This window comes from Pelodiscus sinensis, chromosome 4, assembly GCF_049634645.1.
Source record: "Pelodiscus sinensis isolate JC-2024 chromosome 4, ASM4963464v1, whole genome shotgun sequence".
NCBI classification, from domain to species: Eukaryota; Metazoa; Chordata; order Testudines; family Trionychidae; genus Pelodiscus; species Pelodiscus sinensis.
The window spans coordinates 109,317,237-109,331,686 of record NC_134714.1 but is presented as its reverse complement, the minus strand read 5'-3'; the positions used below and the strand labels follow the sequence as shown (position 1 = coordinate 109,331,686).

Genomic DNA, 14,450 nt, shown 5'->3' with positions numbered 1-14,450 from the left:
CTCCCCCTTTAAAGACTACTCGTGGGCTGCGAAGGACCTGCTCAGTGCATCTGCTAGCAAGTTCTTGCACCCTGGCAGGTACTCGGCCTGAATGTGGATGTTGTGCTTTATGCAGAAGTCCCATAGAAGCATCGCCTCCCTGCACAGAGGGGACAATCGTGCACTCCCCGTTTGTTCACATAAAACACGGCTGCTGTGTTGTCGAGGCGCGCCAGGATTGAGCGCTGCGAGATCATGGGCAAGAACACCTCACATGCTCTCCCGACTGCCCGTAACTCTCTTACATTGATGTGTAGGGGTCTCTCGAGAGGCGTCCACACTCCCTGAGTTCTGCGGCGGCGTAGGTGAGCTCCCCAGCCAACGTCGGAGGCATCTGTCACCAACGTGACTGAGGGCAGCTCGATCTGGAATGGTACCCCTCTGCATATCACCTCCTTTCGAGTCCACCATTGAAGGGAGGCAATTATTCGCGGAGGTACAGTGAGTAGTATGTCCCAGTGAGCTGAAGTCTGGTTGAAAACTGTCACCAGCCATGCCTGGAGGGGCCAAAGTCTTAGCTTGGCGTGGCGAACAACGTAGGTACACACCACCATGTGGCACAGCAACCTCATACAGGCGCGGGCTGAAACGCTTCATGTCGTTTACCATGGCTAGTATGATATCGAACCTTACCCTGGGAAGGAAGGCTCGTGCCACCCTGGCGTCGAGAAGAGCCCCGACAAACTCTATTTCCTGACAAGGGGTCAAGATTGACTTCTCGTTGTTCAGTAAAAGCCCCATTCTCGTGAAGAGGGACTGTATAAAGTCTACGTGAGCTGCCACCTGTGCCTGAGAGCGCCCCCGAACCAGCCAGTCATCCAGGTAGGGAAAAACCTGGATGCCCTGGGTCCTGAGAAATGCGGCTAATACCACCATGCATTTCGTGAACACCCTGGGGACTATAGAGAGCCCAAAGGGAAAAACAATAAAGTGAAAATGGTTGGGGGACACAATGCATCATAGAAACCTCCTGTGACTTGGCCTTATCAGTATATGAAAATACGCGTCTTTGAGGTCGAGGACCGCGTACCAATCGCCCTGTTCCATTAGAATGATGGAGGCCAGGGTTAGCATTCTGAACTTCGTCTTTATCACCTCCTTGTTGAGGTTTCGGAGGTTCAGAATAGGGTGAAGCCCCCCCTTTCAGTTTTGGGATAACAAAATACTGGGAATAAAACCCCTTGCCCTCCAAATGGGAGGGCACTCGTTCTATCGCACCCTTTTCGAGGAGGGCAAGGACCTCCTAGTGCAGGACAGCCTCGTGAGATGGATCCCTGAAAAGGGACGGGGAGGGAGGGAAGAAAGGGGGGAAACCTGAAAATGGATAGAGTACCCAATCCACACGAGATCGAGGACCTATCTGGCTGAGGTAATCTCGGCCCATGCTTGCGCAAAGTGAGATGGCCTGTCCCCAAACAGGGGGGAGAGAAAGGGGGTTGGCAGACGATCCTCGCTGATGCTATCAAAACTGGGGCTTAGTGGGGTGAGAAGGGGGCTGACTGGTTCCCCTAGCATTATCTGGGCAAGGGCTACGGCACCTGCGGTTAGAAGCTGAAGCCCCCGTTGCCTCTGTGCCCCCACTGGGAGCACGAGACTGGTGCCTCCAGTAATTTCCATGGCTCTGCTGGAACTGTGGTCTACCCGACTGTCTATAGGGAAGTTGCCGCCTTTGAGGAGCTGGCGTGTGTATCCCCAATGACCGAAGTGTTGACCTAGTATCCTTCAACATGTGCAGTCTAGAGTCTGTATGCTCTGAGAAGAGGGCCTTCCCCTCAAATGGGAGGTCCTGGATGGTAGATTGCACATCCGGTGGTATGCCAGATACCTGCAGCCAGGCGCTGCGGCGCATAACCACACCTGATGCCATAGTCCTGGCAGCCGAATTTACTGCATCTAAAGATGCCAGCAGGACTGTGCGTGCGATTGCCCTGCCCTCCGCGGTCATGGCAGCCAACTCGTCATGCCTCAGGCGGGAGCTTATCCCCAAACTTGTCGACAGCCTGTCATGTATTACAGGCATACCGGCTAAGCATTGACTGCTGGTTAGAAATGCAAAGCTGTACTCCCCCCGTACCATAAACTTTATGCCCCAATAGGTCCAGGCGCTTAGGCTCCCTGGCCTTTGGGGTTGACCCGGGCTGTGGCAGCTTTTCTTTTTGCGCTGCGGCCTGGACTACGATGGATCCTGAGACGGGGTGAGAGTACAAGTGCTCATGATCAGATTGCACGACAAAATAACGCCTCTCAACGCCTTTAAGGGTAGGTGAAACAAAAGTCAGAACTATGTCTTGATCTGAGGAAGTGGGTCTGGCCCAAGAAAGCTCATCACCTAATAAACCATCTTGTTAGTCTCTGAAGTGCTACATAGTTCTGTCTTTTGTTTCAGCTACACCAGACTAACACGGCTGCATCTCTATCACTATTTAAGGGTAGGGGTCAGTGAGGCGGGGGTCTGCCAAAGCGTGGTAGTAATCTTGGCTACCATCTTGTTCAGCGGCAAAGCCAGCTTGACAGGAGCATCCCTTGACAGGATGTCCACCATGGGATCTGACTCTTCTGGCACTGGTTCCACCGGTACACCCAGGTTGGAGGCAAGGCGACGTAAGAGGTCCTGATGGGACCTGGAGTCCATCGCCGGCATGGTGGGTGCAGGGTCAGCTAAAGCCTCATCTAGGGAGGAGGATGAGGAAGACTCTCTCATGGGCTCCAAAAGCAGGAGCACCTCCGGCGGAATAGGCACCTGAGGAAGCTGTGGACTCGGCTGCGGTGGCACAACTTCCGGAAGCAGGTGGTCTGTGACCTCCATATGGGAAGCGACAGGCCCTGGGGGCGACGTAGGCCTGGGAAGTGATGCTGACGCAGGGATGTGTCGGCGGGAGGAGGCGGACGCCTGTGTGGGCAGTGTGGGTCCCTGCCACTGGTGATAAGCCCAGGGCGTCCAAAAAGGCCAGGGGGGTTGCGGCTGCGGGGGCCAGGGCTGCTGAAAACCACACTGGCCCCATGTGGTGCCGGGAACGGGAACAGTGCCTGGATGAGGATCTAGAGGAAGCCTCTGAGTGGAGCGACTCTACATCTGACTCCGATGAGCAGTAGGAGGCGGACCAAGGCGCTGCGGAGCCAGGCTGTCCCTGACACTGAGGGGGTTTAAGCATGGCCATAGACTGAGGCTTACCAGCGTGGGCTGGTACAGGAAGCCTCAATTGAGGCACCAGGTCATCAGTGCCAGATGGAACAGCTGTCAGTGCGGGTGCTGGCACACCAGCCGGTGCCACGAAGAAAGCCGGTGCAGCGGCGATTGTGACAGCGCGTTGGGGTCCCCCGTCTCCTACACCCCAAAATGGCATGAACAGACTCCACCAGCCAATAGAATGGAGGTAGTTTATTGCTTCTCCAGGATATAGCACAGCACAGATGTAATCTGGTTACAGGAACTGGGGCTAAGAGGCCTCAGTGCCCCCCTTCAGATGGGGGAGTCCCAGCCCCCCTCCCCAGCTCCTTCTCCCCTGCTTTCCAGACAGGAACTAACTACCTCTCCTCCAGCCCTGCCCCCAGCCAGGGCAGCCTTCCACCTTCCTTTGTTTCTCCCCATGGGGGGTGGGTGGTCAGACCAGTTTGGAGCCCCCTTTGCATAATGACTCCCCCCCTTCCCTGCTGGGTCCTGCTACAGACAGCAGAGGTCACCACAGCCCTAGAAAGGTTGCAACAGCCCTAGCAAGGTACCCCCACTACGTCACAGCGACTACTCCAGCAGGAGTCAAGGCGGGTGCTAGTGCTGGTGCCGAGGCGGGTGCTGAGCCAGATGCCGGTGCCAAGGCGGGCACTGAGCCGGATGCCGGTGCTGAGCCGGGCACCGGTGCTACTGCAGAGGCGGATGCCCGCACCGGTGTTCAAACTGACACCGGTGCTGTAGTAGAGGCGGTGGTAGCCGGCGCCTGCAGCGGTGCCAGAGCCAGAGTTAAGAGTAGCGAGCGCCAGGGGTGGGGGTGGTGCCCCTGCTTGGCATGGCACCGGGCGGCAGAACGGAGGGTGCTGCGGCGGTGGGACCACAGGAAACGGTGCCCACTGGTACTGGGCTGGCTGCGGGACACCCGACATGGGCATGATAGGCCCTGGAAGCGGTGCCAATGTCTTTCCTGGCGCCCACTGTGCTTCTGTCACTGGCGCTGGTAACGGGGTTGTCAGGGGCAGCAGCACCATGAGTGGCTGCGGCACCACCGCTGGCCAAGGCTCACCCTGCAGGGGAGCAATCAGTGCCATCACAGCCCCTGGTGTTGGTGGGCGCGATCCTACAAGCCCCAGCGCTGAGTGTGGGGAGGCCATGAGGTGGATCAACTCATGAGCCGCCTTGAGGTCTCGGGCATTGATGGCCGGTGCAGTGACAGCACGCCTGGACTACTGCCAAAACCGTCCTTCTGAGTCCTTGAGGGAGGAGCATCGGACTGCTCGGATCTCCACTGGCAATGGTGCTTGCCTGCACCAGGCTTCCAGCTAGGCGACCGACCCCTTGAAGCCTTAGCCCTCTTCAGGGTCGGGGATTGTGAGCAGTGTCTCGGTGCTGGTGGCTTAGGCACTGATGCCCCATCGCATGCCGGCACGGCACGCGCTGTGTCCGGTGCACTGGTTAACGCGGTCTGAAGAACCGGTACCGGTTGCAGAGCCTCCTCCATCAATAACAGTTTTAAGCGCGAATCCCTGTCTTTTTTTGTTCGTGGCTTGAATGCCCGACAGATTCTGCAGGCGTCTGTCAAGTGACCCTCCCCCAGACACTTCAAGCAGTTGTCATGGGGGTCACCTCTGAGCATAAACTTCATGCAGGACGCACAAGGCTTAAACTCCTGCGGTCCAGGCATTCCTTATCCCCTGGTGGGGGGGGGGGGGGGACAAAGGAAAGTCTAACACTAAGTACCTAACTAATGGGATAATTACAGAGAAACTATTTACACAAAAGAGATAAGCGGGGAACCTTAAGCTAACTAATGTAATTGACACACTCCAACCAACGGTCACTGGTGGTAAGAAGGAACTGAGGAGGGGAGGCGCCGACAGGATAATTATGTGCTGCTATAGCGGCACCACTCCAGGGGGCGACCTGCCGGTGCTATGGGTACTGCTAGGGGAAAAACGCTCCTCAGAGATGTGCACGTGGCGTGCACACACCTCACTCGAATGGACAGGAGCAACCACTCTAAGAAGAACAGCTTTGACAACAGTCCTTCCCATAACAGATGCTACATATACTAGGGATGTGAGTAGTCAACTACATGATTAATCGCTTCCTCCCTTTGCTGCCTTTATATCAGAAGCAGCAAGGGGGGAACAAGAGGCGGTGCTGGGGACCCCCCCCCCCCCCGCTGTTGCCTCTATCAAGTATGTCTGTCTTTGTTATTATTAATAAAATTACCTTTTTAAAGACTACAATCTGATTCCTGTGACCTAAAAAAAAGCAGGTTCTGTGTGCCCGTGCCTGAGACTGAAGGGCTTCTATTAAGAAATTAGTTTGTTTTCAAGCTCTCTCCTAAAACAGGGATAAGAGCAGAGGCACTAGCGGGAGGCACAGGGTTAAGGGAGGTTGCTATGAAGCAGCATCTGCCCACAATGGGCCTAGGCTCCCCATGGGCAGCAGGGCCGGCCTTAGGCCAATTCGACCAATTTGGTCGAATTGGGCCTCGCACCTAAGGGGGCCCCATGCCCCTGAACCCGGAAGTGCCAGCCGGCAAGTTACAGAGCCGGGGGCCCTGCTCCACTAATATGTGGAGCTGGGTCTCTCCCCCGGCTCTGCCCGGAGGGGCCCCGACCCCCCCTGTCGGTCCTCCCACGAGTCCTCCCACTCCGCCCCCTCAGCCCCTGCCATGCATGGCTCCTTCTCGCCGCCTGCTGCTGCCCATGTGCGGCGTTGCACGTAGGCGAGGAGGACACCTGGGCCGTGACATAACGTCACGGCCCGGGATTTTAAAAGTCCTGGGAGGCCACATTGAGAGACCTCGCTGGCTCCGGGTTCTGCCCCGGTGACGGCCCAGCAACCACAATGTGGAAAGGAGAAGGTAGGAAACGGGCTTGTGCAGCAGCGGCAGGGCGGGGGGAAGGGAAGGGGCTTGAGCTTTGGCAAGGGTGGGGGAGGAAGGAGAAGGGGGGAGGAGGAAGGGTGAAAGGAGAAGGGGGGAGGGCAGGGGGAGAGGAAGGCACCAAGAGTCAGGGGTGCAGGAGAGAAAAATGCCAGGGGGACAAGGGCAGGAGGGGAGGTGTCAGTGGGAGAGGGGACAGGGTGATGCTGAGAGAAGAGAGGAGAGGGGAAGGGCATTAGGGGCTAGAGGGGGAGGTGCTGGGAGAAGGCTTGAAAGAAGGGGTGGGGATGGAGCAAGGCATGTGTGAGGGGCGGGAGAGGAATGGGGCAGAGAGTGGTGAGGGGGTGGGCATCAGGGAAAAAGAGGGCAAAGGGGGTGGGGCAGTGAGGGAAGGGGGAGGCACCAGGAGGATGCAGGGCTAAGGGAAGGTGCAGGTGCCAGGGGATTTTGGGGTTAAGCAGAAGGGCAGATACCTGCAGGGGAGGAACCAGCACCAGAGAGAGAGGCAAAGGAGGTGTTAGATGAGGAGGGGTAGATCACATGAGCAGAGTGGGGCTATTGGAGGAGTGGGCACAGGGCAGAGAGAACGGTGGAGGGGAGCATGCTGGTGGAGGGGAGCAGGTCGCAGGAGGTCTGAGGGCAGTGAGAAGGGCAGGAGTCAGGACAGCAGAGGAGGGTGAGGAGTTGTGGGGCAGCAGGCACCAGGGGAGATGATGGAGCAAGGAGAGGAGACACGGCAGCAGAGAGAAAAGGTCGTTTATAAAATATTTTATTAATAACTTGGTATGCTGCTCACGGCCAGTTTGTTTGCAACCCACGGTGCAGTTTGGGTTTATGTGGGGATCAACACGTGGCAGGCGAGTGGGAGCCAAAACAAAAAAGTAGTCAGTGTTGATATGTATTTTAGGAGTTAAATTCTTGGACTGTCATTGCTCATGACAAGTGCTGTCACATGGGTAGAAATTTGGTAAATACTTCATTTTATTAATATCAGCAGAACTGATTTAAATGGGGCCTGTGTGTTGTGTAGTCTTGCCTAAATCTTTGTATTCATGCCTGTCAGTGTGTAAGAAGCTATATGTATATATTTGCTTGCAAATGCAACCACACTTAAGTTGAGGCCCTCAGCATGTTCTGCAAGTGTCAGTGTGGCCCCTGGGGCTTCCAAAGTTGAGTTGCCCTAGATCATCCCTGACAGGTGTCTGTCTAACCTGGTCTTAAATATCTACAGTGATGGAGATTCCGCAATCTCACTAGGCAATTTATTCCAGTGTTTAACTACCCTGACAGGCAAGAAGTTTTTCCTAATGTCCAACCTAAACCTCCCTTGCTGCAATTTAAGCCCATTGCTTCTCATCTTAACCTCAGAGGCCAAGCAGAACAATTTTTCTTCCTCTTCCTTATGATACTATTTTAGAAACTTGAAAGCTGTCTCATGTCCCTTTTCAGTCTTCTCTTTTTCAAGGTAAACAAGGCCAATTTCTTCAGCTTTGCCTCATATATCATGTTCTCTAGACCTTTCATCATTTGTGTTGATCTTCTCTGGACTTTCTCCAGTTTCTCCACATTTCCTGAAATGTGGCGCCCAGAACTGGACATGATACTCCAGCTGGGGCTTAATGTAGGCTTATTCCCTGCCTAGGGGATGTGAGATTGAGTGGGTTAATTTCCAATCCTCCTGTTTATTCTTTTCCTAAGCCAGGAAGGCATATTAGTTCTGATGGGGGTTGGAGAGGGGATGGAAGCCAGATCCAAGATCAATGAGCCCTGGGAAGTGGGCCCATTGAAAGGAGACTGGACCTGTGGATGCCTTGGGGGTCAGCAGCAAGAGCTTGCTTTGGGAAGCCCCCTCTTTGGAGGTGAATGTGGCAGCATTGAGACACCACCCAGAAGCAGGCGCCACAGACACTAACTGCAGATTCATGAGACGGCTCTCAAAGATCTTGCACATGCATAAGATGATAGATTTGCAGGAGGGGGGCAGTGGCGTAGTGAGGGGGCCAGAGGGATCAGTTGCCCCTGGGAGAAAAATAATATAAAATGGATCAAAATTATAGGTGCTTTGTGAATATGCTGACTTGAGAATGGAAAGATTTCATATTATCATATATGATTCCGGGTAACCCATCTCAAATATGAAAAACTAGGTTGATACCTGTTCATATCAGGAGCTGTTGAATTCAGTTCACCTTTTGCAGTATCTCATTCGGATGTTTAGTGGAGAAGATGTTTGGGATTTTTTTATTATTATTTATACTGTGGGTAAAGCATGGGCTCACAAGAATTCCTCCATTGTTTTACCATGAATCTCAAAACATTTGGTGTTTTTCTAAAGGCCTGGAGTCAGTTGATTATGTAGGAATCTCAGCTTTCATTTAAAAAAAGTTCTCTATACTTCTGGGCCTTACAGCTAAGGAGGAAAGCTTTAAAACATGAACCCTAAATACTCAAACAAAAGACCAATAAAAATCCAACATGTTTTATTTTTAAAATATCTTATGATTTGTAGACCATTCTTATAACTTTGTGTAGGCGTTCCTTGTGATTTTTGTGTTGGCAATACTGCTCTTTGATTGGTGAATTTAAAGAGGTCTCTCCCTTCAGTTTCCCTTTCCACCCTCCTTTTCTGTCACAGGTCATCAGAGAATGATAGAGACAATGGAGAGTAGGGTGAGTCCATGACTATGGTTAAAGACTGGTCAGGATGACTAACTATTATCAGCCAGTGGTCTGAATGAGCTATCTACTGCCATCTGTTAATCAACTGTAGGAAAAGTCTTCAGGAGCAGACCTTATTTATATAGACAACTTACTTTGCCACAGAGATCAGTAGACACACTTGCTGTGTCAAGGTGATCAATTTTGGCTCTTTTGGGTTGAAATTCACTTAAGACTTGGAGCTGGGAGAATGAAATGTTATCCATATTGAATGATTAAAAGACCTGAACTTAATATGACCTGGCTTAGGGTTTACCATAACTTGAACACTAAGCAGAGGATAGTGAGTCACATCTAACTGAAAGTCACAGAAGATGGAAACATGTTTTATTTCTGGTGGTGTAGGGTCTATTTGGAAGTCCTCAATTATATCTGACACTTTACATCCAGTGTTTAAAGGCAGAGCTGACTAGAATCAATTGAGAGTCCTTGTATTGTTTTAGCGATCGCTTAAGCAAAAATCATTGATAAAATCTTGTCTAGACTGATCTTGGACTCAACATGCAGGCAATGTGTTGAAGAGCAGTGCAAAGGAGGCAATGGTGGTGAGGTACCATATTACCTAGTGAAATCATGGGTGCTGAAATCACTAAGGCCTGGAATTTGACCACAGAACTGACACTATCTTAACAAAGACTCAATTTTAGCTATTAAAAAAGTAAAACAGAAAACTGCAACGCCCTCTGGTAACATTTTAAAAATCAAACTTTAAACTTTATTGAAAAAATTGGATAGTTTTCAATTGAAAATATTTGACCTACACTTAAGGCAACTGATTTAATTTTGTGTACAATTTTGCATAATAAAGGCTGGCTTTTTTTTTGTAAATGTTCAACTACATTTTGATCAGATCTACTTCTTATGTGATATTTGTGTGGTTGTGGTTTGTTGTGTGGGTGCGTGGTTTATCTGTTTGCCGAGGGGGGCCGGCAAAGTGGTTCGAATTGGGCCCTGCACTTCCTAAAGCCAGCCCTGATGGGCAGAGTCTGCTCTGGCACCAGCCCCTATTCACAGTGGCCCAGGCTGGCTGTAGGCAGAGGCAGTTCCAGCAGCAGCTCCTGTCCACTGGGGGCCCCAGCTCTCTGCTGGGACCCACTGCAGACAAGGGCTGCTGGACCTGGTGTGAGCTGGGACTGAGCAAGCCTGGCTCAGGCCCGACTCGCACTGGCTTGGGATCGCTGTGGCTCTGCATTTCAAATCTAGTAAGTGCTGGGTGGCTCTTACTATGTTACGTTTAAAATGCAGAGCTGCAGCAGTCTTGGCTCTGTCCCAGCTTGCACCAGTTGAGGACCTACCCTCGCTGCAGCCCGGCAGTTTATATGTAGTAGAAGCTGGGCTGCTTGTGCCTTCGGCTCTTACTACATTTGAACTGCAAAGCCGCTGCAGGGGTAGCTCCTGGACTGGCACGAGCCGGTGCAGAGTGCCTTCCCTTATCAACTAACTGTGTATTTGATACATATTATATTGACTACACAATTAGTCAATTACCTGCCTCTTAACATCCTTAACATATGCATATGGATATAAATTAGTATGAGATGTTATTTTTCACAGCTATATTGAATTTGGTTACGGAAAAAAGTATGATGTTTCATGTAAAAGCACTGATATTTACATCATACAACTTATGAGGGTATACCATACCTGTTACATGTATAACTTGCAGAAGTTCTAGCTTGTTGATGAAAATCTGGAGAACTAAATGTATATCCCAGAGGTTTATGTAAATTAACACTTGGTTTAGTAAGAAAATCAGCAGTATCGGGAAATTCTACAGGTGATCGATTGACAAGAGACCCACTGGAGATAGACCCATGACTAGATGAACCTACAGAACATAGACTAGGGGAAGTACCTGCAAAAAACATATACGTTAATAGTTTACTGAACATTGCTTTAGAGCACATGAAAAATGTTTTAAAGATCAAAATGAAAAATATGAGAAAATTCTACACTTAAATTAAAACAAAACAGGTGAAAGACATAATAGAGATGTGTCAAAGTATTCAATACATTAAATATTAAAACTGTTTCCGTTTATATACAAGCAATGCAAAGTAGGCTATGCATATGAGTAACTTGGGAGCATGCTCTTGTTCTTGTCATTGCTTAAGCTTGTTCATATAAAAATTGTATATCAGCATCTGAAAAGGATTTGAACCTCATACATTTTCAGAAGAGATCTCATAGCTAAATATACGTAAAACTGCATATTTAGACAGCTTTTTTTAAATAGCTTGGTTTTAATGTATCTGTTTTAATACATTTTAATATTTTGAATTCATATTTTAAAAATATTCAGTTACATATAATATATTATGCTATCTATAATGTTACGAAGGAGGAAATCACTGCAATTGACACCATAAGAGGTAGAGGAGTCGATCCACACGCAACAAAGTTGCAGAAGCAGAGCTTAAGTTTATATGATGCTTTGGTTTTAGGAAAATGAAATGAGCCTAAAATCAGTGAATAAACTAGACAAACCCAGTCAGAAGAATGGATTTACAAATACACAATATATCTGAAAATAATTATATTTGTAATAAAAAAGTAGTTGTGTCCATAATGAAATTGTATACTTATTTTACATAAATTTAATAGCTTACAGAAATTATAGTAAAACCAGCGATGTATGAGTGGAACTTGCAGAACAACAACAAACTAAGGCTCTAATTTCATGTGGGCAAAGGGATCAATTCTAATTTCTGGTATAAGGAATACATATTATATATAAACTTGTCATTACAAAATTCAACACTTACTAAGCGTCTACATAGCAGCATTTGCTATTTCTGTTTTGTCATAGTCTACAAAGATCATTAAGATGTAAACGTCTTTCTTACTAAAATCTCTATTTATCAGGCTTAATCTCGCAACACATTCCATTACTTCACCAGGACTTCCCATGAATACATGCGTCTGCCTGCATGATACTTGTAGCATGATCAGGGCCTTGGACTGTAAGCTCCATGAATAGGTAGGAATAGTTTCTTAACTTAATATGTGTGTGTACAAGTCATAGTACTATGGGGACCATTTCTGAAATGAAGCCTCTAGGCACTGCTTTAATACAAATAAGAATGAAAAATTATGGCATATTACTTATTGCAGTATAGTAGCTTTTCAAAAAAATTCAGTGACAACCACAGTATACATCTTTGTAAACCCTGCAGGTTTGTATGCTAATACAGTAGCAGAGAGACTCTCTCCAGTTATACAGTATTGTATTTATGTTTGTATGGAAATCATGTTCAATATGTCCTCTGAATATTTTTAGAAGTACATTAGATTGACATTATTTTCAAGTGTGTGTGACATACTAATGCTAACTTACACTGATGTTATAATTTACAAAATATCAAAATTAATGTAATGTGTAGAATACCATAGACAAGAGGGTTTAATTTAAATCAAATTTGTCATAATCACAGCAAAATTCTGCAAGATGTTTAGAATAATGAACTGCTATCTTACCAGCTCGTCTGGGACCTATATGATGAGTCAATGTCACTGAAGATGATCTTTGTTTTGGTATTGTCAGTAGGTTTGTACTGAAAGGCCCATTTGGATGAGATCCTTGGCTAAAATAAAAAATAAGAAAAATATCAAGCATTCTCTTAATCTGCTTTGATTTCTCACAATCTATTCTGTTGTGAGGGAAGATGCATATGTAGATCAGCTTATTTTAGTTTCGTAACAGAAATCTAGACTCACTGTAGCAAAACAGGTAAGCTATAATAATGTCTTACACAGTAACATTAACCTTCAACAAGTGAACAAGATGACAAATTTGCGTAGAATATGCACTGGTTTTTATTATAAAGAACATAAAGCTTTAAGTATGACATCAGAATCTGACAGAACACCTAGGCAATTTTAAAGAGACAAAATAAAAGCTGTGGCAAGTAGGCTGAAGACAAATACTCAACTAGCAATACCTCGTACCTTTCCTTAGCATTGTTTAGAAAATGTATCTTACCTTCTCCAATAGTTGTTTTGAGCCCTGCTCCAAAATGCCACATACTCAAGTTTTTTAAAACAATGTTCTGACCTTAAAAAATTTCCTCAGACTATCTAATTAAGAATGAATTAGAGAGACATATTAGGGCTATTGGGTGTTGTTTTGCTTTGCTTGTTTTATGGATAGCATAAAATCTATGCTGCCACAGATTAATGTCATAAGAATTGGTAATAAAGCAATGTTGAAGTATTTTAATTTAACTTTGGACTAATAAGAGATGGGCAAATCTTTTCAGTTCATTTTGTAGTTTGCTATTATTAAAAATGACCCTACTATTTTTCTCTCTCTCAATCTGAATTTCTGGCAGCTGATTAGTGGTGCTCCAGAGTGTGACTTGGAAGCCTATTTTTGGATGCTAGGAACAGGAAAAACCCTGAATGTAGTTCAACTATTTCAGCATTAATAAGACTACCATTCATATTTAGTACGGATGCAGGTGTTCAACTAGGATCATTATTACTGTATTTGTATTATCATAGACCAGGATCTTGTTGTGCTGGGGTATTATAAATGAATACAAAAAATCATAGAATACTAGGACTGGAAAGGACCTCGAGAGGTCATCGAGTCCAGTCCCCTGCCCTCATGGCAAGACCAAATCCTCTCTAGACCATCCCTGATAGACATTTATCTAACCTATTCTTAAATATCTCCACAGATGGAGATTCCACAACCTCCCTGGGCAATTTATTCCAGTGTTTGACTACCCTGACAGTTAGGAACCTTTTCCTAATGTCCAACCTAAACCTCCCTTGCTGCAGTTTAAAGCCCATTGCTTCTTGTTCTATCCTCAGAGGCCAAGATGAACAAGTTTTCTCCCTCCTCCTTATGACACCCTTTTAGATACCTGAAAACTGCTATCATGTCCCCACTCAATCTTCTCTTTTCTAAACTAAACAAACCCAGTTCCTTCAGCCTTCCCTCATAGGTCATGTTCTCTAGACCTTTAATCATTCTTGTTGCTCTTCTCTGGATCCTCTCCAATTTCTCTACATCCTTCTTGAAATGCGGTGCCCAGAACTGAACACAATACTCCAACTGAGGCCTAACCAGTGCAGAGTAGAGCGGAAGAATGACTTCTCGTGTCTTGCTCACAACACACCTGTTAATGCATCCCAGAATCTTGTTTGCTTTCTTTGCAACAGCATCACACTGCTGATTCATATTCAGCTTGTGGTCCACTATGACCCCTAGATCCCTTTCTGCCGTACTCCTTTCCAGACAGTCGCTTCCCATTCTGTATGTATGAAACTGATTGTTCCTTCCTAAATGGAGCACTTTGCATTTGTCTTTATTAAACATTAAAGACAATTAATTGTGTAAACATAAACATTAAAGACCTCATTGTAGGAGGAGTAACGGTAGTTCGAATTAGGAGCTTTAATTCGAAACACCTAGCTCGTGCCACGTGTAGCCGCAGGGAGTTCGAACTACCGGGCATTTAAAAATGGCGGCGTCCGGGAACATGCAAATAAAGCCTGGGATATTTTAATCCTGGGCTTCATTTGCAAGTTTGAATGACTACATTAGCCACCCTAGTTCGAAGTAGGGTGACAGTATAGACATACCCTAAGTGTGACCCTTTCCACACCTATAAATTTTAAAAG

At 47.4% G+C, this 14,450-nt stretch overlaps 1 protein-coding gene across 7 annotated transcripts in view; it reads right to left on the bottom strand.

Moving 5' to 3' along the window:
- PDE3B (phosphodiesterase 3B) overlaps positions 1-14,450 on the bottom strand; it is a 281,272-nt gene that overhangs the window by 110,375 nt on the left and 156,447 nt on the right. For 6 of the 7 annotated variants that reach the window (XM_075928018.1, XM_075928021.1, XM_014575138.3 and 3 more), the window contains 2 exons: positions 12,297-12,403; positions 10,464-10,674 (listed from right to left, as the gene is read on the bottom strand). In XM_075928018.1, the coding sequence (XP_075784133.1) occupies positions 10,464-10,674; positions 12,297-12,403 (318 nt within the window). The remainder of the gene's footprint in view (positions 1-10,463; positions 10,675-12,296; positions 12,404-14,450) is intronic. The other variant, XM_075928022.1, reaches the window with a different exon arrangement.